Raw genomic sequence first — 27,427 nt, forward strand, 5'->3', positions numbered from 1 at the left:
TTAAATATTTAAATGTAACATCTATCGCTTGCCAACAAATTTGCATTTTTATTAAGAAAACCTTATCATGGACAAAACTAATTATGAAGGATTGTGTTTTTAACCTTGGGTGCACTCTCAGCCTTGTAGTACTAATTTTAACACAATTAATGACAACATCGTCACAATTCATCAATAAAATCGTATTAAAATCACTCATGAAATAAATTTAATATATAAATATCGAGCAAAGAAAATTACTTTCTTATGCCAAAAAAAATTAAAATCAAATTTGCATAAATACTACAACGCATTGTTGATATATTATATCTGAGTATTCTGCCATTAGAACCAATGATTGGAAAAAAAATACAGAGGGAGGAAGTGCAATATAAATAATACTACTTTACATAATGTTTAAGTTTTACTATATATGTACAGTTTTAAAACAATGATACCATCTTCTGAACATACTCCCTCTATTTATAAACCAATCGTGGTTTACTGTACAATAAATAATTTACTTTCATTTACCCTGCAATAATGCTTTCAATAAACATCCTTTTTTCATCCCTCTCTCTTTTCCTTTCTTCCTCCACCCCAAATAAAGAAGGCAGGAGGAAGAGAGAATATAACTTATCAATGATCCTAAAACCAAAATTCTAAACTGTACAAAAACATTATGTCATGGACACTAAGATTGTCAAATCTTCTTACTTTTTCATTTTGTATTGTAATAAATCAATTGTTGGTGTTTCACGGTATCATGTCTAGTGACAATAAACCTTATACAGTATCAAGTCTGCTGACAGTAACAGGCAATGTAGCTAACTCTTAAATATCAAACTATTCTAACCCTCTAAATAATCTGACTATATGAATAAAGAAATAATAATACTGGGATTCGAACCATGTTAGATTTCTACCGATAAGAAATCCGGAGCACAGCTGTCTGGAACAAAATTAAATACTGTTTTTGGAGGTTACTGTATAGTGTCAGTAGAGGCAAAACAGTATCACATGGGATGATAGTTGCCATCAGATGCGATACTGCATGTTGTTATTGATGCTAGACATGATATCACTTGTGGAATTTAATTCGATACAAGACCTTTATTACCAATTGTATGAAAAAAAAATATAAAAAATTCCTTCTAAAAAATTATTTAAATATATATATTTTTTTAAATGTCCAAATACAAATCAATTGTAAAATTTAAGAACCTCTATTGTTTAAAAACCATTTTAAATGGATAAAACATAGAAAAATATTATAGTTTTAAAAAAAAGCGGAAAAGAATGATATTAACTCTATTAAATAATGCAAACGTATTTTAAATGAAGGCAACCCATAATCGCGATATACACCTTGGTATCCATGAAAACTAAACAATTTTCAACTGTATCGTATCTAAAGAATAATTTACTAATACCTGGAAAAGACTTTATTTAATATTTACTATATTAATTAAGTTGTGTTTATGTTAATTGATGACATTAATATTCATGATTTAAAGGGTTTTTTTGGAATTCATTGTTATTTCATTTTTAATTATAATTCATTAATTGGATAAATTTGTAATTCATGTTTTGATTCTGTGTGTCTTTAAATAATTAAAAATTCTTTATTATTTATATTTGATTTCATTCACAAAGGTTAAAGGTTAAAGAAAAGTATTCAGTATTTCCGAAATGATCAGAAAAATAGTACAAATTAGAATTTTAAAAACATTGCTGAATATTCATAGGTTTACCTAATCAAATAATATTAATTATAGATCCAATTAATAATCAAATTGTTGAGTATTTTTTAATAGTTGTTGTTCTTGTTTGGTGTTTAAAGAAACATATATTGATGAATATTCAAGAGTTAATTACCTCCGCCAAGGAGGTTATATTTTCACCCCTGTATGTTTGTGTGTTTGTGTGTTTGTGTGTGTGTGTGTCTGTGAACAGCCTGGAAAGGCCACAGTTTTTATCCGATTCTCACCAAATTTGGCAACAATGATCTATGCCCCAAAAGCTCGGACGAGTTCGAATTTGAAGGGAAAAGGTCATAGGTCAAGGTCACAACTAACAAAAAACTATTTTACTGCCTAGAGACCACAGTTTTTATCCGATTCTCACCAAACTTAGCCACAATGATCAATGATACATCATATAATTGTGGTTAAATTTTGAAGGGTCAGGGTCAAAGATCAAGGTCCACAAAAAGCTAAAAAAAAAGAAATAAAAAAATAATAAAAAAAAAAAACCTCAGTGGGACTTGAACCAGCAATCTCAACTGTGAGAGGCTGGATACATAACCATTACACCACACTGTCATCCACAATTTTGTAGTGTGCAGTTAACATATTTACACTTAGGACTAATAAAAAAAAATGTAAAAAAAAAATATTCAGGGGGCATTTTATGTAGAGGAATTTTACAGTAGGCGGAGGTTTGTACTCTCGGAGTACCCTCTAGTTAATTAATATTTTCCTAATTATTTATTTATCTAATTAATAATCTTATAAATATTTGTTGTTGTTAAGCATTATCTATTCATTTTTATTTGGTGTAAAAAACATAATTATATTGATGAATATTTAAGAGTTATAATTGATATTTTCATAATTAATTATTTAACTAATAATTAATAATCTTATAAATATTTGTTGTTGTTAAGCATTATCTATTCATTTTTATTTGGTGTAAAAAACATAATTATATTGATGAATATTTAAGAGTTATAATTGATATTTTCATAATTAATTATTTAACTAATTAATATCTTATACATATTTGTTATTGTTTTTAAGCATTCTCTATTCTTTTTTATTTGGTGTAAAAAACATAATTATATTGATGAATATTTAATTTACATAATTAATAAAATCTCGTTTTGTTTTGTCTTGTATTCTATCATCATTTGTATATTGTCGGATGTTTACTGTATTTTTGTCTCTTTTCGAACGTGTAAAATGTAAAAATATTAATTTTGTAGTTTTGATGTCTTTAAAAAATACTGTACAAACACAATACATTGATTGTGTTAACATCTATTCAGCATTATATATCTACAAGTTTATTATATTGACTTCGCAAGAAACAGTTAAATAGGCTATCATAGAGAAACATGGTTGAAATCAGGTTGTCGACATGGTTAACAACATCAGGGTCTTATATTCAATTAAACAATGAAAAATGATATAAAGAAATTTATACCAACATTACTTAGATCATAGAGGAATTACTCCATGCCAAGAATTAGATTACTATATAATTGTTTTTATTACAGTACTTAATACCCCAAAGTATTTTTCCCTGACCATCATTGTTCAGCAAAGGTGTTATTGCAGATAAGTTTTTCCCAAATTCATATAAGCCGCTTGAGCATATTTTGAATTGGAACATTTACAATACTTAGCCTCTATCATTAAATAAGAAAAGAAGAAGAACAATAAGGCTATGTTCACACTAGAGAGGAATTACTAGCAGATCTTGCAGAGTTATAACTTGTGTTCACACTGTATAAAAATGAAATGATTGAATCAGCATTGTACATTAATGTGCCTACTGGTGAATTAATGTTGAACGCTGAGTAGAATCACAATTTTTGATTAAGACTAAGCTAGTACATCTTTGTGGTACAGTGTGAACACTGGCTCATGAGTAACAAATCATGACTATAGTATTCAAATCAGCATTGTACATTAATGTGTCTACAGGTATATTATTGTACAACGCTGATTGCAAGTTATGACTCATTCGTACAACTCACAAAAATCAATTAGCATTATGCTAGTACACCTTTTGTCGTCTGAACACTTATTCATGATTAACAAATCATGACTATATTACTCAATGATGGTTTCTTCTGTGGTTCTTGGTTTGGCTGTATCTTTGAGAGAAACGTCATCTCTGGTGTAGGTGAAACCTTTGAAGTCGGCTTGGTTGATTTGTTCAACTACTTTGTGGTCTATCTTAGTCAGCTTCGGCTCTTCTTTGGTGAAGTCGGCATCGAAATTGTTAACATCTCGCATTGTTTTCTGAAAACCAATCACATATTTTTTAATCTTTTTTTTAAATTTAATTTTTTAAACATTTTTTTTATTTTTAACATTTTTTATATATTTAAATTTTTATTAAATTTCTTAATTTTTAAGTTAGTAAACTTATAAAAAAGGTTATTTGATATATTTATTTTTTATACTGGGTGACAATACTGGAATTGCAATGGAGGATCCAGTACAGGACTATCATCAACACATATGGAGACAATCACCTACTCAACCAACTGCTTTATGTCCTATCTGGAGGATAGATACTAGTTAGCTTGTATTTTAAATGCTTTTAAAACCAAGTATCTTTGTGATATAGAGATTTGAACAAGTAAAACCGTTAAATTTATAAAATTCACCCACTAAGCTACAGTACCCATACTATAAAGAATACAACATGAGAGGTGCATGGTGGAATAAGGCAGTGGTCAATTTTATATGTAACTTATTGTATATTTAATTATTTATTAACACTGGAACCAATCAATTTTTTGTATGTATGTAGCTCATGTATATTGGAAAGAATCAAGTATTGTATTGTACAAAATAAATTGATCACACAAGCACAGACGATTATAATATCTCATGTAGAAAGACCTGATTGACTGACAGACAGACTTACAATTTTTGGTTTGAATGGTGGTGTAACCTTAAGCTGTTCCAAAGCTTCCCAATCTATATCCCTAAAGAATGGATGTTGTCTGATGGCTTCTTCTCTGCCTTGGCTGCTGATGCATCCAAGACGTTTGGCCGGACTTTTGGTCATAAACTAAAAATAAGTATTATATTTTTTTTTATTTACATACTAGAGACTTTACTATCGTATCACTTGCCATTAAAGCACAACAAATGTTTTAGGAATGCATTGTGGTAGCATCCATAACTACACCAAATTCCAAAATTTGGGTAGCTGCAGAAGTTGTTAATGTACATACTTATATATCAGCTGATCAATATGTTATTATGGTTGTTGGCAGAAAAACACATTTAGAGTCTTATGTATTTGTCAGATCTGGCCTTGGACTGTTGTGTGTGTGTGCATGCATACATATGCATTATGCATTACCCATTCTTACCTCCCAATTAATAATATTGAATTACAACAATATTCTTTTACGACAATTTTATGTAAAGCTCTGTCTACACTATCAGTTTGACTAAAAGTGTGATGCGCCCAAATATGGATATATGGCGAAATATGGTGGTGGTATGATATCATCATGTCCATATATGGGCACATCACATTTTTTTGTCACATGAAGTTTGAAGGTGTAGACAAGGCTTAAGGTAGTTTTTACATACAGCTTTGAGAATTGTAGTAGCCTCCCTGCTAAGCCACACAGGATACAAGACATCATCATTCATAATACAATCAAAGAGGTCATCCTCTGTGTCAGCCTCAAATGGTGGTTGACCTGCCATCATCTCATACATCAACACACCAAGTGCCCACCAGTCTACCGATGGTCCGTAGTCAGCCTCTTGTAATATCTGTAAGTATAAGGTTAGTTAAACTCAGACATCATTGTATGACGAATTGTCTCATCAGAAGAAAATAAAATATGTTTAATGTAAACCACCTAAAGCTATGCCCGACACTATCTCAAGACGATTCGTCTTGTCTCAATTCAACTCAGACAGCACCGTCGAGTCAAGACGTTTCGTCAGGCCTTGTTGTACAATGCTTTCTGAGTTGGCCTTAAGTTAATCCACTTTCATCTTTTTGGGACATAGGGCCACTCATGTGGCAAAACTATTGCATTGGTGGGGTCGTCTTAATCATTGTAAGTTCCACAATCAATTAAGGAACTAGGAGGCCTACTTTAAGCAGTGGCAGTGACTGTGTATAAACTAGTACATTGGACATTGGGAGGAACCCCTACTCGTTTCGAAAGATGTACAAGGTTTTTTACACAGTGATAAACGGCAGGGGCTAAAATGCACTAGAACAACAAGGCTGATCACAAATTTTAACATCAACCTTATCAGCATATTACTTAACAAGCAGTATTTAACCAAACTCATAATTATCCAATAGAGGTTCCTCTGTCAGCATATTACTTATTATCAAGTTGACCAAGAGGTTTTTATCACTATATATAGAAGTTTCTGATTTCTGGTGACTTACTTCTGGAGCTATGTAGTCTGGTGTGCCACAAAAGGTTGATGTCAGTTTGCCATTAATGATGCCCTCTTTGCACATACCAAAATCAGCCAGTTTACAATGTCCCTCCATGTCTAACAAGATGTTGTCTAGCTTAAGATCTCTGTTCAAAAAAAGGAAACAGGATTCCATAGATGTTACATAACAAATAAACAGACTAGAGACCATACACATAACAAAGACCAACCTTCGCTAATTTACTTATCATCAAGGTGAGTGACACTGACAGAGGTGTGATGCTCAAATTTTGATCACCTCATTATATGTGATTATTTAAAAAAGAAACATTTGTTAGCAATTTGTTTCACTCAAAATGCTAGATTGTCTAGCTTACCTGTATATAACACCATATTTGTGTAAGAATTGCAATGCTAGTGTAACTTCAGCTGCATAAAACTTGGCCCTTGGCTCGTCAAATTTCCGTGCACGTTGGATTTGAAACATCAGATCTCCTCCATTTACATATTCCATCACAAAGAATAAACGGTCCTGAAATTTAAAGTAATTAGGAGTAAATTAGGAATTTAAAGTAACTGGGGAAAAGGAAGTCCGGGACAGAGGATTCTGGGGTAGACTCATTGATAGACTAGGAGGGGTAAAGGGGGATTAGTACAGTAGAACAACTCCTTTAGGACACCTCTATTCAGGGGAAATCTCTATTCAGGGGAAATCTCTATTTAGAGGACACCTCTATTCAGGCGACACCGCTATTCAGGAGACACCTCTATTCAGGGGACACCTCTATTCAGGGGACAACTCTATTCAGAGGACACCTCTATTCAGGGGACAACTCTATTCAGAGGACACCTCTATTCAGGGGACACATCTATTCAGGGGACAACTCTATTCAGGGGACAACTCTATTCAGAGGACACCTCTATTCAGGGGACAACTCTATTCAGAGGACACCTCTATTCAGGGGACTTTCCTATTAAGTTTTAAGTGAATGTGAAATGAATGAGAGACCATATGTGTTTTGACTCCGTCACTATTCACGCGATACTCCTATTAAATTTGTTGGGTCCCGAAAGTGTTCCTTTAATAGAGGTTTTCTACTGTATGTAAAAGGATGAAATACCTTTGTATGAAAGCATGAATGAAGTGATGTTAGAAATGGATGTTTGTTGGCGAGAACCAAGACGCGTTTCTCTGTCATTGTGCATTCTACATCGTCGTCTTGGATGATAGAATGCTTTTTAAGAACCTTTACAGCATATACCTCATCTGTATCTTTCAATTCAGCCAACATTACCTGTGATTGAAAGTATAATAAATTATTAGGTGCACTACAGCTGCCCTTATCTTCTTATTGTGATGTGTTTATTCCTTAAGCTCTGTCTACACTATCAAACTTGATGTGACAAAAATATGTGATGTGCCCATATATGGACATGATGATGTCATATCACTACCATATTTGGGCATATCACTACCATATTTGGGCACATCACACCTCTTTGACAAACTAGTTTAAAAGTGTAGATTTAAATTGAGTGGATGAGTTAAGGCAGAAGCGCCACCTATAGCAATTTATATGTTCAAGGCTCTCATCAGGAAGAGCAGGTCACCCAGTGTCCATCTTGGCCTATCTCGTTGTGGACCGACAAATAATGAATAACTAAAGTGCTGTTTAGAAACAGCTGTACAACCTGAAGGGACTCGTCAAGTTATTGTCTGTGTTTTGCACACCTGTATGCAAATTCAGGCCAGTAGGCTGCGAGTCACAAGTTATTCTCTTACATAACATTTAATACAAATGTATTCACTGTTCCAATAGTAGAATGCATTTTGGATACATTGGTGAAAATAAAATCCCCTAAATCTGATATTTTCCCTCACCTTTCCAAAACTTCCTTTTCCTAGCACTTTAATGAAATTGAAATCGTTAAGTGTATAAACTTTTGATGGAAGCTGAGAGTGATCGCCCATCGATGTTGGTCCAAATACGTCGTCGTGATCTTCTACTCCTGTCTTCTGCATAGCATCCAACAAATTAGTCTTATCGTCTGATGTGCTGCCCCCTAGAGATTTATATTTGAAATTCAATTAATACATCGTAAATATAATATATTCATAATAATTTTGATTTCTGTTCCTGTTGTTTGCTATTAAATTAATTATTTTTAATTGTAACAATTTAGCCTTTTGCTGTCAGTATATTTTATTGTATGAATTTTTTTTTTGTAAATTTAAGATAAAAAGATATATAAATATCTTAATGTTTGTATAATTAATAATTTTACAGTACTACATCCTATTACATAATAAGATTAATCTGTTACTGCAGTAACAGGAAATTACATTACTACAAGGCTATTTATTTGTTTTGTTTACTATAAATGCTGCAGTAAATACAGTATTTAATGGTGTTGACAGCTATGTACAGTAAGTCGGTAATATTTTTAGGTATTATCTTTTAATAATTATTTGTTTTCAATGTCGTTAATCTTTCATCTAATAAAGAGCACACCTAATGTAACCAAATTTTTACATTAAATATTTTACATTGAAATAACACCACATGCATTCCATTTCATGCAAACACCAATAAACTATGCACAATTGGTATAATACTTGAAATCAAATGAATATTTAGCCATACTTACAATCATGTGTCATGTGATAGCCACAATATTGTTGTTTATTCCACCATTTATATCAATTTAGTATAATTAATTAATTTTATTAAATATATTATAACTTGGTATTTGTGTTCATTATTTTTATTATTATGCCTATAATTATTTATAATTTACTTTAATTTTTTTTAGTTTCTAAATGAATTTTGCCCACTATACTTTATATTTAAATTCGCATAATTGCGCATCAATGTTAACCACTGGCTACACACTGACCAAGTGTCGAAACAGTGTGCACTTAAAATTTAAATCATTTTAATTGAATAACTAAAAGTTTATCATAACCAAATAATTTAGTACAAGGTTAATTTGAATTTTAAAATAATCATTTAATTAATTAAAATAATTAATTGGTAATACTGTACTGCCTATTTCTTACTTTAAAAATTCAAAGCCTTCCAGTATTAATAAAGAAATGGTTATATTGTATTTTTGAATATTAAATGTTTGTATACCTTAGGCCGCTTATGGGTCTGTTTATGCTTAGTAATTTTACCCACGTAGATCGGTGAAATAACCACTAAAATTTGCGATACTTGGCCAATGAAAGAGCTCTATATTTTGGAAATAAATGCCCAAGACACAGAGTCCAGGGAAGAAGATAGAAAGCCATAGATTATCAAATCATTATTAGCTGAAATATTACCTGACGATATCGTTGATTCACGGGACGACACAGAACTTGAGGTGGATTTCATATTATTGTGGGATTTCGTAAAAGAAAACTATAATATCACAACAAAAGAAAACAACACATAAAAAACATGCAGCATACAAAAGACCATTTTTACGAGGCTAAAAATGGAAATGTTTCTTTTCGGACATTTCCAAAAAGTACACAAAAAAAACATTAGATATCAATTATGAGCATTATTATTTTATTTTAAATTGTAATAATACTGTACTTAAGCAGAAGAAATATTAACACTCATAAAAATGGTCTATAAATAATATTATAAAAACATTATTTAAATCGAAACATCATCATGCTCCAATGGTAATATACAAGTGCTCCCAAAAATGATATTCTATTTAGGAACCAACTGTAAATAATTAAAAAACATGTGCTGTTATAAATAATATAACAAATGCATATGTTTATATTTGGTCCCATAATAAATATTATTAAAATATCCTCAGAATGCTATCTGTAAAGGTAGGTTCATTAAATAGATATCTCAATACTGTAATATTTAGTAAATGTGCTATTGATAAATGTTGGATTGCGAAAATTCATGTATCAACAGCTATTCTGAGACCATCCCTTAAATAAATAGGAGGGAGAAATTAAGCACCACATATTTTTGGGTCTTCTTCTGTTATCTTTCATATTTCACTGGTTTTCTATAAATCCGTTTAAAAAAGGAAATAAAATAAGGAAATTATGCATTAACTCAAGATGTTTAAAAAAAATAATTTATTGGATCATATTATTATGTACTGTATTAGGTAAAATCATTGTGCTTGATTTTCAATGAGAAATCACAGAAAATACCTGAAAAATTGTAAAATTGCACATTGATAAAGCATAGTTAATGTGTACATAATACTATTATGGACAACAATATATCATTATGTAAGATGCTTACTAATTGGTCATTCATCGGCATTGATTGGTCAAGCGATTTGATTGGACAATTAAATTATTGTCCAGATAAAATGGAAATGTTGACACAGCCTGCCACATAGATCCATGATGGAAGAAATTAATCCATTGAAAATAATGTTTATGTTTTATAACACACCAAAGTGTATCCTAGCCATTTGATTGGCTAATTACGTATCACATGTCATGCATAATTTGGATCCATTCTCATGATAGTGGGTACATTGCACATTCAGGTTTTTGTAAATAATTTTGAGAAATGTTTGCGATGCCGGCGAATGTTGCGTATTAAAAAAACAACTTTTGAAGCAATAAATTAATTGACTAACATTTTACAGTGGTGTGTTATAAAACAAATAATGTTTTGTATTCATGGAATGTTAACAATACTTTCAAGAGTTGCAAGATAGGTTGCGTTCAGACGTAAAATCAGTTACATACATATGTGTGACTGTACATGTGTAATCAGTGATTGTTCAGACGATGAAAATTTACATGTGTAAACTATAAAAAAGTACCCAGCAATGTCATATTTCATGCATCTTTTTACACTAGTAAGGTATCCTTATCTTGCGATTAATCAGCTTGCGGTTTAAGGTGTAAAATTGAGAAATCCACCTCATAAGGTGGGTTTTTAAAACAGCTAGTTTATCTCCAAATTTTCATCACACACGACCATTACACGTGTAAATTTGTTACGTCCGAACAAGCCCATAGAGTGGTCTATACAACTCCGGTTGCGTTTCGCCTCATTGAATAGACCAGTTAATCTTTAAACTAATGTAAATATGCTCTCCATTCCACACATTCATTATTTGTATAATGTAACGAAGAACCAAGCCGATATTGTCTCCTGAAGATAATGTGATATATTGAATATACGGTATGGTTGAAAATTTATTTTGAAATCATTTATTTACATAATTGCAATTAATTGATTGTATACCTGGATTCTATGAAATTTGCTTAAATAAGATGGTATGTTAACAGAATGTAACAGAAATGTTTAGTGAGTCGACCGATATGCATAGTTAAAGGGGTAAGGGAATTTTTGTCACAGTTCAAACCCATAATTTAAATGGAGATAAGCAAGAAATGAAAAGCTGATATTATAATTCAGGGTTTCATAGTTTTGATCGGCAACAAATTGTAGCATTTTGACCACTAATGAATGCCACAAAGACCAGATCAACTCAACCGGAAATAAAACGCTGACTTGTTTACCACGATATTGCCTCAATATCTGTTTGAAAAGTTAAATAAGAAAGTTATTTCCTTTCCTAATAATTTTGAAATGGAATAAGTAAGAATGGAATTGGTATACATTTACTGTAAGGCAGATCACGCACACAATTTTGAATTTTTAAGCAAAATGGAAAAACCTAATAAATTCGTCAATTTAAACACATACAGTAGTGTTTATCATGAATTGAAAACATCAATTAACTATCTGCTGAGTTTCTAAGAAAAATCTGAAAAACTAATTTTATTTCGGACCTATGAATCCAGGGAGGTTTATCAAAATGTTATGTTTTCAACACCAACAGCCTGGCCAATTACAGGAAAGGAAATAAACAAGTTTAATATAGAGTTTTATATGCAAGTTTAAGTACGGTAGTGGCACTGTGACAAAAGTACTATGACAGAATCAGGACTCCAACCAAGGACCTTGGAATAACTATAGTACCACTATCAAAGTTAAATAGAATCTGACATATTTGTAAATAGATATGATTAGGACCTGGTAGGATGAGTACAGTATGATGCTGAATGTGTCGACGATTCTCTATAATATGCTCAGTATCATAGGCAAGTTCTGTGATACTGTACATCACATGTGACACCTATCATTGCCTAAGCTTAATACTGTATAATACAGGCAAGGTAATACAGATGCTACATATGATGCATGTGTGACACTGTATTGCACAGTTCGCCTATGATACAATAAAAAAAATCCTGTAGATATTGGAATTTTCATTGTATGTCCAGTAGTAGTAGAAGTTTACAGAAACATTTAATCGTAGGCCTACTTTATCAATTATTTGAGCACCTTGAATATAAAATCAACCACAGCAACTCATGCATATCAATGGCAAGCAAATCACCACATGTTTACACAAAAACGAAAAACGATATTTATCATGAATATATAAGTACAACAATTACAATGAAAATCTCTAGGTAAAATCTTAAATCTCAAACGACCAACATTTATTTTTTGTTAAAATTAAATGCTAAATAAGTGACTGTATCTCTGTAAAAATTGTACGTACTTTGTCTGCCTTGTTTGATTTTTATTTTAATGTTAATGAATATATAAATATTGTATACTTTGAATCAATAAACAAAATTTTGATAAAATAAATATTTATTATTGTTATATTAAATGCTAGTGACTTTAAAAAAAAAAATTAGAAGTGTATTTTCCAAAATGTTTTCAAAATTTCATTTACCAACATAAAACTGTTGCTTAACTTGTTTTTCATTAAAATAATAAATGTTTATTGTTGGTAAAATTAGAAGTGACTTTTTAAAGATAAAATTAGAAGTGTATTTTCTTAAATATGAAAATAATAATAAATATTTACTATTGGTAAATTAAATGCTAGTGACTTAATAGTGAAATAGTAAAATAAAATTAAAAGTGTATTTTCCAAAATGTTGAGATTGAAAGCTATTACTAGTGTTTATATAACATTCAACATGATAATGTTTAACCTGGTTTCCATGAAAATAATAAGCATAATTATTGATTAAATTCTAAGAATAGGTTGAAGTTTAGCAGTTTTGACATTTGGAATTGTTACATAATGCTTACTTGTAAACAGTAATTAGGTCTATGAATTGGCAACTTTACGGTTTTATTCCTAAAACAAAAATCATCATAATTTCTGAAAACTATTGAGTGATTTGCAGTAATGCCGCATATAAGAAAATGTTAGGCGTCACATCCTAAAAAAATGGGGGGAATGAGGGAAGTGGTTTTTTTTAAATGTCTGTCAAAAATGATATCTTTGCAAATATTTGTTTCTTTAACAAAAATCATTGTAACTTCTGAAAACTTTACTCAATAATGATTATTATTATATTAAAAGTCTCTGAAAAGGGAAAAAACAGTATTCTGAAAACTATTGAATGATTTTCAAAGAAAATATTAATGTTAGGCGTCACATCCTAAAAAAATGGGGGATGGGGAGGTTTTTTTTTTAAATGTGTCAAAAATTATATCTTTGCAATTTATTATCCCAGACTCATTTATTATTATTTATTTTAAATTATGTATAAAATTATGGATACATAAAAGGAATGAAGAAAAAATTCAAAGAATCTAAATTTTATTGAAGTTACTGTAAAAGTTGAATATGAAATATTTAAGTTAATAAATACATTAGAAAAGTAGAATAATGATAATGATGTCATAATAATGATGTCATAATAAGGATGTCATAATAATGTCATAATAATGATGTCATAATCATGATGTGATAATCAAACCTAAAACACTGTACAAATATATACATTTTTTTACTATTTGAAAATCCATATCTTAAAAAAAAAATCCTAATAGTAAAAATGTAATCAAAAATTTAATTATAAATTGACACTTATTCAAAGCATTTAATTGGTCATTTGAGATTCAGATGTTACCGAGAAGCAAGACACATTTCTCAAGGCGGCTGGTTGGCGTGTGACCAGCCATTGAACGTACACCCAGGCTACGAAACTATTACCTGACTGACTCGACGAGTAATCCGGGTGGGGCGTTTTGTGTTCCCCATGCGCATTCAATCCCTGCGCATAAAAAACAATAAGTACAACTTTAAAAATACAATTGATAAGAAATCCCATTGATGGTAGCTACAGTAGGTTCCTGCGTTATGACACAACTATGTATATATACCAACATAGACAAGTGCCTTATTTTAAATTGCCCACGTCCACACCCAAACAAATATTCATTAAAGTATTACATTAAAAAAAACCATAAATATGTTTTATAATCATTTGAAAATTTAGATAATTGCATAATTAAACATTTATGCAAATTATTAAAGATCATTACTTTTACAAATACCCTTAATTTCACACATACACACACACAAAAAAAAAACATTAAAAAGTTGACCAAATTCAAGCTTGTGGTATCTTGAATAAGAATCTGTAACTGAAAAAATAATATTTAATTAATAAAAAAATGAAAAATATCTTCAGTACTGATGTCAAGGATGGGCAAATTGGTACAGTAATACCAGAAAAATGTCTACATCATTATTTTTATTTACTTTTCGCAAACCCAATATTGTATGTTGCGTTCATCCATCTATAAAATTCAGAATTACTATATCACAGCAATATCCTAATTTCATCCTTATCCACAGTACAGTAATTTAAAATATCATTTTGTTTTAGAAATCATCCATTTTAAAACACTATTTTCATTGTATTATGTAAAATAACTGTTCTATAGAGAAAGACTAACGAGATAAATTCAATTATTTTACTGTATACCAATCCATCTAATCATACAACTCTATGATCTAATATTCCTCCTAGATGATGACCTTTGACCTCAGCTTGCACAGTGTAATACTAAGAAATAAGACGAGTTATAAGCGGCACTGTAAGCACAACCAATTACTGTGTACAGCAGCACCGGTGCAGGCTGTGTAAAAACAAGTCACAGTATAGTAGCCTAGCCTCTGTAATAACTATCACAGAGAATCATCAATAAAACCAATTGTTTTTTACCATTTTATCTTTTATTTTTAAAGTAAAATTAATGAAGTTGAGATAAAATATTATAATAAGAAATAATGGAAGGATTCCCAAACAGATGAGACCGATTAAGCCATGTTGATATCAAAACAAAATCAGAAACAAAAAAAAACAAAAAAATTTATATATTTTTTATAAAATTTATCCTTTTTTGATCAAATTAATTGGGAAAAAAATTCAGAGTTTTATTGTTGTATGATGTATAAATCTGTTTTTTAATATTTCAACAATATTTTGTGAGATGGTGGTGGTCCCATCTAGGTTTTAAATTATGGTATTCTCATTTTTAATTATCAATTAAATATTGAACATTATGATAATTTCTGATCTAAAAGTTTAATGTACTATTAATTCAAATAGACTCTCAGTCATACGCCCGTATTCTTAAACCGGACTTTAGTCGTAGTTCGAGCTAAAACTTTAAAAATGACGTCATTTTAATTCATAAACCGAACTTCAACTAAATCGCCGACTAGTTCACGCCAACCTTGACTAAATCGAGACGAATTTTGATCGATTTTTTTAGTCCTGGAGGGGGCAGGCTAAATGGTCGACTAAATAGTTTTTAAACGATGTTTATGAAAACCGTAACAGTCATTGAGTTGTTATATTGGCCAGATATTGAAAAATGAAATATCTATTTTTATATTAGCTTAATTAAGTATACATTGGTATAAGTTATAATAATGAAAATAATCTTTATTTACAACCGTATACAAATTACATTATTTTCTTCGCGCAAGTCCGACTTGAACTACATCACGCCATAGCGACAATGGTCGATGGTTCGTCGCGATCATACTTTGTTGGTGGCCTAGAAAATATAAAAGTTACCGTACCGCCATGGTTCCTGAATATATTTTGAATATTTTGTTTGTTGTTAATCAAAAGTACTTCACTGTTAAATTGATACTGATCTTGTTCTAATAATTAATGATTAAAATTACTTTTCATGTATATAGTCCTGATGCGTAAAAAGTGTTGTAAGAAAATGGAAAGTGATATCAATGCGCAAAATTTCGTCTGCTCCTCAAATACTCTCTTGTCATTGGCCAATGAATAGCCTTTGTTACCCAGACGTGTGCAACTCGTCTAAAAGCTCGACTTCATTAAGTCGAACTGCAAACTTCGACTACTTCGTTTTTTAATCGAATTTGAAGTAATAGCTCGAACTACGACTTTTTCAAGTCGAACTTCGAACTTCGAACTACGACTAAAGTCCGGTTTAAGAATACGGGCGATAGTCTTTCACATAATTCTCCCTTATTTATTTATTTATCAATAATAATATGCGTTTATAATGTTTAATTTTGAAATTATTGGCAGTGAATTTGCTACCAGAACTCTGCGTATAAAACAGAAAAGTCCTACAGTAGTTTTAAAAACTTTTTGCATTATTGTATTTTCAGTATATTTTTAGCCAATTTAGATTTTTTAATTTAGAAATTAGAATTACATTGGCAGTGACAGGAATTGGTTATCAAATTTGTACGAGAACTCTGCCTATAAAACAGAAAAGTCCCAGTTCGAATCCTTATAATAACTTTTTGCATTAATGTTGTCATCTTTTAATACCATTATTGTATTTCCGGCATATCTCTAGCCAATTTAGAAATTTTAATTTAGAAATTAGAATTATTGGCAGTGACAAGAATTGGCTATCAAATTTGTATGAGAACTCTGCCTATAGAATCCTAGGTCGAATCCTTATTATAACATTTTGCATGATGTTTTCATCTTTAAATACCATTATTGCATTTCCACCATATCTGTAGCCAATTTAGAATTTGTTTTCCTTCGTAATAATCAAGCTAAAAAATGATTTTAAATAATCTTTATGTTGTGAATGTTAATTAACATTTTCAATGAAATACAACTCATTATGATGGCATCATCCACATGATAATAATTATTGTATTTATATTTTACTATTATAATAATAATACTACGCTGTTTCCAAGGCCTACGCCATTAGCATGTATACTGATCTTTCTTTATTCATTTTATAATTTTTAAATTATTGTTAAGTGGCCTTCATTTTCCTTTTGAAGATCAAAATTGGAGTATTTAAAAAAAAACCGAGCATTTTGAAGGATGTTAAAATGTGAAGTTCTTGGTATTCATGTGCACTAGTTATTTATTTGTTTGAGTCAGTTCCCTTCACGTAATTATGAAAAGTTTTTTCGGAGAATTCTGTTTTAAGGGGAATCGCAAGGGGGTGAAGATGTTTTAAGGGGGATCGGCAAGAGTGAAGACATTTTAAGGGGAATGGACAGGGGAATGTTTAAAGCTATGTCTACACTATCAAACTAGTTTGACAAAAAGTTTGATATGACCAAATATGGTAGTGATATAACATCATCATGTCCATATATGGGCACATCACATTTTTTTGTCATATAAAGTTTGATAATGTAGACAGGACTTTCAAGGGAATCACAAAGAGTGAAGATGTTTTACAAGAGGCATTATTCGGAAGTATGTCAAAGCAACCATTTTTTGCAATTGATTATTTATTATTGTATGGGGGGGTGTTGAATGAACTTTCTACATTTTTAGTTTGAGAATAGGCTATCTTCAGTTTATCCAGGTAAGCTTGGCAAAAATAGACTATCAAACAGGGATCAGATTGGAGGATAAAAACTGATGTATTGTATGCTTTTTATTCAATCTAAAACCAAATACAAATGAATGTATTTAGTCATGAATGTGTGCTGGGTGACAACAGCAGATGTTCCCAAATTAAAAACAAAAGCAATCTTCATTTTATATACCTAGTAATAATAGACAGCAAAAAAACTGGCTTCTACAGTATTCTATAGGAATAATATAATGCCTAGTCCTAATGACCTCTTGACCTTTCTAAAAGTTAAGCACACTGTCACACAGCTTCTCCTATCAATAATACTTATAATATTATTTACATTAAGCATTCACTCTGTAAATCCAGTGACTTAATGTGTTTGCCTATAATTATTAAATATTATAAGATCATCATTTTTGTAATGCGATGAAATTTCATGAAGCCACTAAAGAGAAATGAAGGCAAAGAACAGAGTCAGAATTAGACTTGCCACAAATCTGTAGTTATTGTCTGTTTTATGTTATTCCACCAGTCGATTTTTTGTCTGGAAACTATGTGTATGTATGAAATGCCATGTGTGCCAAAATATTTATCTTTTTACTGATATTCGAAATACAGTTTGATAGAACCTAGTCAGAATATACAGTACAACACGAAAGAAAGGGGACAGACAAAAATATGTGGGAGAAGAGTACAGGCACCCTGCCTCCAATTTTTAAATTCTGGATCCACTTCTGCCAATAAACCTGAAATAAAATTTATATTAATTCCCTACAACCAAAAATAAAAAATTGAAATATGTTATATTTATTTATTTTCTTCCTCTGAAAAATAAAAGATGTGCCAAATACTATATTGGCAGTTAGTAACGGATTATCATGTAGATAAAAATTACTGGTATCATATTCACACAATAGTACATTCAAAATTTGTTTTACCTCTTTCCTTCTTCCGATTAAACTGTCAGGAGTTAATCCTATTTCGTTGAGGAGCTGTCCAAGCTTTTTGCTATCGATCCCGCAACTGTTTGCCACATTTTTCTCGCATCTCTTATGTACATTCATCTTGCATGCTGCGTATAAAAAAAATTTTGTTTATTTTATAACTTTTTAATATTTAAATCTAAATGTATTAATATTTGCCCTTAAGCTTGAATTGAACGGTAGCCAGCAGTGCAGCGCCTACCAAATCAGCAAACAGGGAGGCGATCCCCTACTATTTGCAAATAGTGTACCACGTTCTTTAACATGCACTATGTAAACGGGACCAACGGCTTTACATCTCATCCGAAGGACGAGGCCATGAGAGTAAAGCATCTTGGTTAAAGGATACAGTTAGTATGGTACAGAGAGGCTCGAACCCATGGCTAGCGCATGCAAGTCTGATATTATCATTACATCACTCTCTACAGTAGAAGTTAACTCTGAACTCTAAAGCGTGGTTCCCACTAGCGACGCAACACAAGGACGTAACGGCAACGCAAGTGAATTGACCAATCACAAGCGATGGCTTATTCGCTTGTGATTGCTAAAGCTTGGTTCCCACTAGCGACGCAACACAAGGACGTAACGGCAACGCAAGTGAATTGACCAATCACAAGCGATGGCGTATTCGCTTGTGATTGCTAACTGTCTATAACTTCGCTTGTCATTGCGTTGCGTTTACGTCCTTGCGTTACGTTCTAGTGGGAACCAAGCTTTACTGTCTATAACTTCGCTTGTCATTGCATTGACGTCCTTGCGTTACGCTCTAGTGGGAACCAAGCTTTATGAAGCGGACACCTTCAGGACATTAGTGATTCCTTACTAGGGATGTCCCAAAGGAGGGTTTCTAATGTATTGTAAATACACATATCTCTAATTACTTAAAATTAGTTTTTGTAAGGGGCATCAAAACTAAAAAGTCATGTGGTAAGTGGCTACTATAAAGTATGGTAAAAAACATAATAAATTTATTTTTAACAAAATACAAAATTATGCTATAATGATTGCGTGATAGGATCCAGGATTTTGAAATAGGTGGATAGGTGGCCGGGTGGAGAGGAGGTGAGGTGCTGAACTTAAATTAGTGTCGTATCTTTTGCATTACAATTTGCAAAATTTAGGATGGGCCTTATTGAATCCACCTACAGTATGACTACAGTACACCATTCAGCAGAAAAGGGTTAAATTGTACTTCTAGAGCCTGTTTTCCACTAGGCAAATTTATTAATTAATCAACAATTCCTGAGATTTGATTGGAATTACATGAAAATATGAATACACATGCTCATAAACTGATGCGTCAGTTGTAAACAAGGTTTGGGATAGAAAAGAACAAAACACTGTATATGTATGCATTTGTAAACAGTAAGCCACAAAACAAATTCTTCATTATTTATAAATCATTTGATATATACAGTATTCCTTCCGGTTCGATTGGTAACCAATTTAGAATTTTTATCAAATAAAATAAAAGTATTCAAATTGTGCAAGTATTCAACTCCAGGAGACAGAATAACAATTGTACAAATAAAAATACCAGGGCAGTCTAAAATAGATTCAACAGCTGTACATGGGATTTGTTTAAGAGCCTGATATGTCACTAGGCAATCATAGAATTGCAAGTTGACAAGCCTAGGTTTTTTTTTTCAATTCAACCCTATTACCAGAAAGTTTGCCAACTAGATTAAAAATTGGTCAAGTAGCTAAAAATGTGACTTCCTGTTGGTATACAGTACAAGATTAAAACAAGAAAAAATTTCGCTGCTCGACTTTTTGACGTAACACTTTTAATTATTTAAAAAAGGCATGTCAATTATTTGAAATGATTAAAACACATTTTTAAAAAGTTTTGTTAAAAAGTTATAAAATACTGAATGGTGAAATGAGTGAATATGGGAACTACTGTGTAGGGACTATCGTCTATGTTGTTTTCATTTCATCACCTACAGCGTTTACTCACCAAATTTAAAGTGAGTCTCTACGGATTTTTCATGTTTATATATATTAAAAGAATGTTTCAAAATATATTTAGCATTAATTCTACTAGGGATACACTAAAGACACCTGCTTTGTAAATTTTACATTATCTACAAGCTGGTGACCAACTTTTAAATAGTAATAATAATAAATATGGCCCAGTTCATGTAAGTAGGGCAGCTGAATGTAGGGCAGATTTTGCCTCTATTTTATTAACCTAAAACAAAAAGTTCTAGTTCTTATGCTGTGCAAGGGGTAGATAGTGTGAGGCTCTAATATTAATAATAGTATTCTGGATTTATAAAGTGCCTAATGTTGTAAAAACCCTAAGCGCTGTACATAGTATTATTCTGGTAATTTTTGGATCAAACACATATGGAAATATACTCCTATAATGCAGCTAGTAATTAGCGCAAGCGCAAAGTTGTGTCTTGACCTTACCAGGTACCCATTTGTATACCTGGGTAGAGAGAGGCAAATGTAAATAAAGTGTCTTGCCCAAGGATACAAGGAATGTGATTAGCGTTGGATTCGAAACCACGATCTCACGATCACCAGTTGTCCCTGCGTTATGTTCTACCAGGGAGATGTCCCTGGTTCTACTGGGAGTCACGAATAAGAATGGAAAATCATAGTTTATTCTGTATTTGTTCAAATGACAATAAAAAATCTAGGTCATGACCTCTTTACGACATCTTTTGTGACATAAATAAATCATAAAAGCAAATGTTACAACACAAAAACCAGAGCATTTAAAACATTACCAAGGATAGCCCCATGGGATCTGGGTATGAAAGTTAGTAGGTGGGACTATACTATTGAAGCATGGGATTATAAACGGGTTATGTATAGTATATGCAAATCGTGTAATTATAACGCAAAGAGGTCTTACAATTGCATTGCAATCCCTGTTTGATGACGCCGTACAGTAGAGAGCCACAGTGATCGCAAAATGTGAATCTTTTATAATTGTGAACCAAAAACTGATGAGGAACGTTGATCTGAAATCGCATATTCGGATTTTCTGTGTCCTGAAATTAAACAACAAAATATTAGATGAACGGCAAGGAGAGGGAAGGATTATCTTAAAATGGTTCAATGTTTTCCTTCCTTGCAGCAAACAAAACTTGATTGATACAGTATAAACTGTCAATCTATACATGTCATTTTATACTTAATAATGCAAAGCTCTATCTACACTATCAAACTTTATGTGATGTTCCCATGGACATGATGATGTCATATCACTACTATATTTAGGCATATTACTACCATATTTGTGCACATCACATTTTTTTTGTCACATAAAGTTTGATAGTGTATACAGACCTTAAGAATCAAATCAATTTAGGGAATTACTCGAAAAAAATATTCTCAATGTTGAATGTCAATTGCATAAAGTATAAATGCTAAAATGAATGATTAATTAAGTTTTTAAGGTAGAATATCATATATCTTGTGTAAAAGAATAATAGTTTTTCCTCACTACTGTAGGTTTAGCCAATTGCACCCCTTCCCCTCCAAATGCCCTTCTGCTCCTTCACTGATCCCCTTCCCCACTCAACTTCTACCTACTGTACAATGAAATTCCTTTACCTTGTTTTCCTCTACCCCTACATTTATGTTTAATTATTTTAATTTTAAGATCTTACTATGATACTAGTGGTGGCCTACTAATATCTCTTCATCTAAGGGCTTGTTCAGACCTACGGAGTAATGCTTTCATATTGTATGCGGTGTACAACTCTATAGGTCTGAATCAGGAAAAGATTAGTGGAAGCCACCTCCTACGACACTGATCTTTCGTTTGTTACAACTCAAGGTACTGTACAAGATAAGTGAACGCCGCTTACGATAAGTCATGCAACAACGATTTTGCCCTCTAACCAATCAAATTTACTCCTGCATACCAGATGTTTACCCAAATTGGTGACACTTCAGTTTCAAACGAAAAGCAAATCTGAACACTTTGCTTTTACGAAGCTAATGCTTGCGATACGAACGCATAACTCCATGAATCTGAACATACCCTTAATTTGTTTAGCTAGTTTTACCACCTTTACCAGACTACAGTAGCTACCTTGTTGGTACCCACTCTCATCTTTTATCTATATTACTCATGTATTTTTTTCTTTCGATTGTATATAAAGCTCTGTCTACGCTATCAAACTAGTGTGACAAAAAAGTGTGATGTAACCAACAATGGTAGTGCTATTACATCATCATGTCCATATATGGGCACATCATATTTTTTGTCACATAAAGTTTGATAGTGCATCCAGAGCTTTAAAGATCGCGGTAACACCATCTGTATCCCTTATCATCATAATTTTTAATATTAGCTAGTCTTATATCACCAGACTTTTTTAATTTGTTACTAGTCTTACCTCACCAGGGTTTAGTTCTTTACATTTAGTGATCATCAAAGTATGACATCGTTTATGAACCACGACAGTACATACTAAAAGAAAAAATAAAAATACATTTAAGTATGGAAGGTAAACTGTGCATAAATATACTTGAATCTCCTTAAATTTAAATAAGGATACAACCCACCTTGAATTTTATGGAAACTTGTGGGTTAAATAAAAATGTTTTGTTGCCGCTGTTGTGCGTGATTGTATGTTTTAAATTGCTATATTAAATTATTACAAAAAATATTTTTTAGAGCATTTCATTTTAAGCTAACTCACTGTAATACTGCATTTAAAAACTGCTTTGTTGATGTAATTCAAAAGCGATTTATTTATTATTCATTGCGCAATGACATTCAACAACGACCCTTACCTTGACATTGATAGCCTTGACTGTACAGCCCCCTGTAAACATAATGTAATAAACTTCGTAAAAATGTATTAGGAAAAAAAATGATACTAAGTACAGTATATCATTAAAGTATTGGAAAGAATAATTAATAATAAGAATAATATTCATTCTTCTATAAGTGCTTATTGCACAATGCTTCAAAGTGCTTCACATTATTACCCACTATGACATTTTTTTTTATCAAACATGTATGGAAACATTACATACACCCATAATGCAACTAGTAATCAGCGCAAAGTCTTGATCTAACCGGCTACCCATTTATACACCTGGGTGTAACATCCAAATATACATACCATATAAACTCTTTACAGTGTGAACAGAATGTTGGTTGTCGTAAAAACGTTGACATGAATTTGTGACCGTTGATCTGTCGTATTCTCTTGCCTCTAACGGCCAAACGACGCTTGTGCATTGCATTTTCCCTGGCTCGAAATACCCTTTCACCGGATGGTGCTTCGGCACCTAAAAATAGATAAAAAAGAGAACAATTACTGTAGTTTTTCATTTAAAGCAATTTACCAAATTTGCCGCCTTTAGTTGAGTGGTTTACTTTAGTACCCTATGGTTAAAAAAGTGCATGTTAAACATATTAGGAGGAGGTAACTATAGGCACAATATAGTAAAGATGGTACCAATACCAATTGCCTCGTCCCAATTGAGAAGCAACATCCAATTTTCTTTAAAATATTATCCATTTTGAAATAGATTTATTATAGTTTTCAACTGTGTATGGAATAAATGTAAAGGTGTTCATTCTGAATGTACTGTACAGTAGGGAAATAAGCTGTTAGGAGCTCATTTTACTAAGCTTCGGCATTATGTGGTAGGGTGGCCAGTTCCTTTTCACACCACCTTATCCTTCCTAGTAGTATGTTCAACCAGGTAATCATTTACAGCCGAGTACACTGGGAGTGGTCGGGAATTAAACTCGGTCTCTCTGTATGACAATTAAGTGTCCTAACCACTCAGCTACAGTACCAAACTCCTTGTCTATGGAATACCAACTCTAATAGCGTTTTCAATAGAAAAAAATATTTGATGAATTGAGTGTACAAACATGTAAACTAAATATAGTACTATTAGTACTAAGAACTATTTGTTTCTTATATTATCTGTTAAAAAATGTGATTGTAAATGTAATTATAGATCTTGTGATTCCATATGTGTAGGATTAAAAGGAGATACCATCTGCTAAAGGAATCAAGGGTATTAATCATTTCAATGTAAATTAATTATCAATGATTTTTAATTAATCCTTTTTAATCAAATACACTTACACTACAATGAATGTACAATGTAGAACAGCATCAAACACCTGGATTTAATAAAGAAACAAAATCTGATATAATTTCAAATTCTTTACAAATTACATTTTCAGTTTTGTTTTTTGGGTTGGTCTACATTAGTCAGTATGTTCAGTTTTCTATGATGTCATTGCCATCACCATACCATATATGGTTATGATGTGCCCATATATGGTTGTGAATTGATGAGGTAATTTATTGCCTACTCTCTCATAATACAGTAAATGCTATACAGAGCAGATTCAACTTATTATTCAACAAGCCCATAATAGTTATGATACATCAAGTGGTTATAAATATGTCGACACATCCATATTGTATATAGTCATGATGTACCCATCATGATGTACCCATATATAGTCATGATGTACCCATATATAGTCATGATGTACCCATATATAGTCATGATGTACCCATAGTCAGATGTGCCCATATATAGTCATGATGTGCCCATATTTACTGTAGTCATGATGTGCCCTTATACAGTATAGACATGATGTGCCCTTATATAGACATGATGTGCCCTTATATAGACATGATATGCCCTTATATAACCATAATATGCCCTTATATAGTCCTGATGGCATCACACCCATAGAGAGTTCATAACATGTCCGTCTTATAGTAAATGCTACAAAGTTTGAACAGAGTTATGAATTTCAACTCATTACTCTTTACATCGTCTACGGCTAATTTGCCACTGATGCAGTACACGATAATTGATTACATCATCAACAGCTTTGCTGATGTCACTGCGCTAAAGTTGTGATGTCACAAACACTAAATATAGCTGATGGTATCTCCCATGATGAAAGAAAATGGTGTAACACACATTAGAAAATGTACTTCATATGTAATGAACACAATGAAATGGATGCTTTTTTTTCCGATCTACGTGTGAACTCCAAAAAGCAGTATTTTATTACAAAACAACGTCAATAAATCAGTTTTCAATTATCTTGAAGGCGTGAACCAAAATTATAGAAAGTCTTTATATCCTGATACTCAATTTGAAAATATGCTTTTTTTGTTCTTATTCTTTGAAGCAATTTCATTAGATCAATGAAAGAAAACAATGATTTTTTTTATATTTTTATTTATTTCATAATCTCATTCAACAGCGGGAAACCCGCCCCTTACAGAATGGAATGAAATAATTATTACTAAATATTAACTGGAATACCCTTGTCTGATAGGGGTGTTCAAATGATGTATTTTGAGTTGTTCAGCACTTAACTCAGAAGGGAAACGGGCCAATTTTAGTTTATCCAGTTAAGCTAGGCTCAAACTATACAATGCAAACTTGAATGCTTTGCGGAGAGGTGTAAGTATTCCATTATAAGATAGTTCTGAAGGAGGGATGGCACCAGCATGGGGCCAGGGTGCAATTTTTTTTCTTCGTACATAAGTTGGGTACCCATTATGTGAAAGATAGCCGAACTACATCCTAAATGTAACTAAAGTAACCCTGTAAATAATCTCTCACTATAAATAAAAAAGAAGTTGCTCATGGTATTCGAACCCCATACATCAACATGTAAAGTCCATAGTCTAATCCACTCAACTACACAGACGGCTCGACAGAAAGCGTTTGCATTAGCGAATTGTAGCTCAATTCTTACGTCACATCTTATGGATGACAAATGAATATTCATGTATATTTTGTGACATTTCGTGAGGGGTCGCCAACTTACTGTACAGTATGTATGAAAAGAAATATCGTGGCCAGGGCTAGAGTTTGGGAAAGGCAAAATGGCAACAACTAGTTGATAATTTAGTTGCAATCTTTATTTTATTTCGTTCTTTGGTTTTTTTTGCTACAAAAATAATAATCAAAACCAGGTACTACGGTAAGTAAAATTTCTAGTTGCCCTATGACCTAGAGGATTGTACGGGCATAGGAGATGAGATACAGTAGTTCTCATCATGATAAGATACACAGGTATATGCAATTTACTTTTAATTAATTTTTTAATTAATAAATAGAAAAAGGTGTAATGCTGCATATTCATGTTTAGCTGGAAAATCTGTATAATCATAAAGAACTGTAAATGTATCTATAAAAAAAGTGTGAAAATTAATGTTGCATGAACATTTTAATCAAACTCAATATTGAAACTGTTATACATTTTTAATGTATTATATTGAATATTCATATTGAATGACTGGATATTCTCTAAGGATTATAAAAGGTCACGACATTTGCAATAACCAGGTCAATCGGATTTTATAGCGAGTGTATACATTTTCATGTAGAAAATGCTTATTATATTTAAATGTTTTTTTAAACAATAAATAATTTATATTATTATATAATAATAAAAAAAGATGTTAAAATTTCTTTAGCTGTACAGTACGTTTTCTTGATGTGAAGCTTACCAATAAGTAGTGCTCCTAAGAAAAATCGGAAAGCAAAAAAATCCTTATAATTTTTCCAGATATCGGCGAAACTGTACAGTAATACTGTAAAAAAGTGAAAGTTGTTTTTTGTCCCAAAAGCGGAATAAAAGATGATTTGAACCAAGGATACACGAACCAAA

General features: G+C 31.7%; 1 protein-coding gene across 2 annotated transcripts in view; it reads right to left on the bottom strand.

The window, feature by feature from the left end:
* Positions 1 to 2,785: 2,785 nt before the first annotated feature.
* LOC140059785 (calcium-independent protein kinase C-like) overlaps positions 2,786 to 27,427 on the bottom strand; it is a 38,132-nt gene continuing 13,490 nt past the window's right edge. The window contains exons 3-15 of one of the 2 annotated variants that reach the window (XM_072105686.1): positions 23,877 to 24,045; positions 23,542 to 23,573; positions 23,142 to 23,215; positions 21,647 to 21,785; positions 18,733 to 18,866; positions 9,472 to 9,550; positions 8,026 to 8,207; positions 7,265 to 7,438; positions 6,521 to 6,675; positions 6,151 to 6,289; positions 5,325 to 5,513; positions 4,645 to 4,791; positions 2,786 to 4,010 (exon numbers count right to left, since the gene is read on the bottom strand). In XM_072105686.1, coding sequence (XP_071961787.1) covers positions 3,819 to 4,010; positions 4,645 to 4,791; positions 5,325 to 5,513; positions 6,151 to 6,289; positions 6,521 to 6,675; positions 7,265 to 7,438; positions 8,026 to 8,207; positions 9,472 to 9,550; positions 18,733 to 18,866; positions 21,647 to 21,785; positions 23,142 to 23,215; positions 23,542 to 23,573; positions 23,877 to 24,045 — 1,805 coding nt within the window. In that variant the 3' untranslated portion in view covers positions 2,786 to 3,818. Of the gene's footprint in view, positions 4,011 to 4,644; positions 4,792 to 5,324; positions 5,514 to 6,150; positions 6,290 to 6,520; positions 6,676 to 7,264; positions 7,439 to 8,025; positions 8,208 to 9,471; positions 9,551 to 14,165; positions 14,227 to 18,732; positions 18,867 to 21,646; positions 21,786 to 23,141; positions 23,216 to 23,541; positions 23,574 to 23,876; positions 24,046 to 27,427 lie in introns of both variants that reach the window. The other variant, XM_072105687.1, reaches the window with a different exon arrangement.

Source organism: Antedon mediterranea, chromosome 10, assembly GCF_964355755.1.
Source record: "Antedon mediterranea chromosome 10, ecAntMedi1.1, whole genome shotgun sequence".
Taxonomy (NCBI): Eukaryota; Metazoa; Echinodermata; class Crinoidea; order Comatulida; family Antedonidae; genus Antedon; species Antedon mediterranea.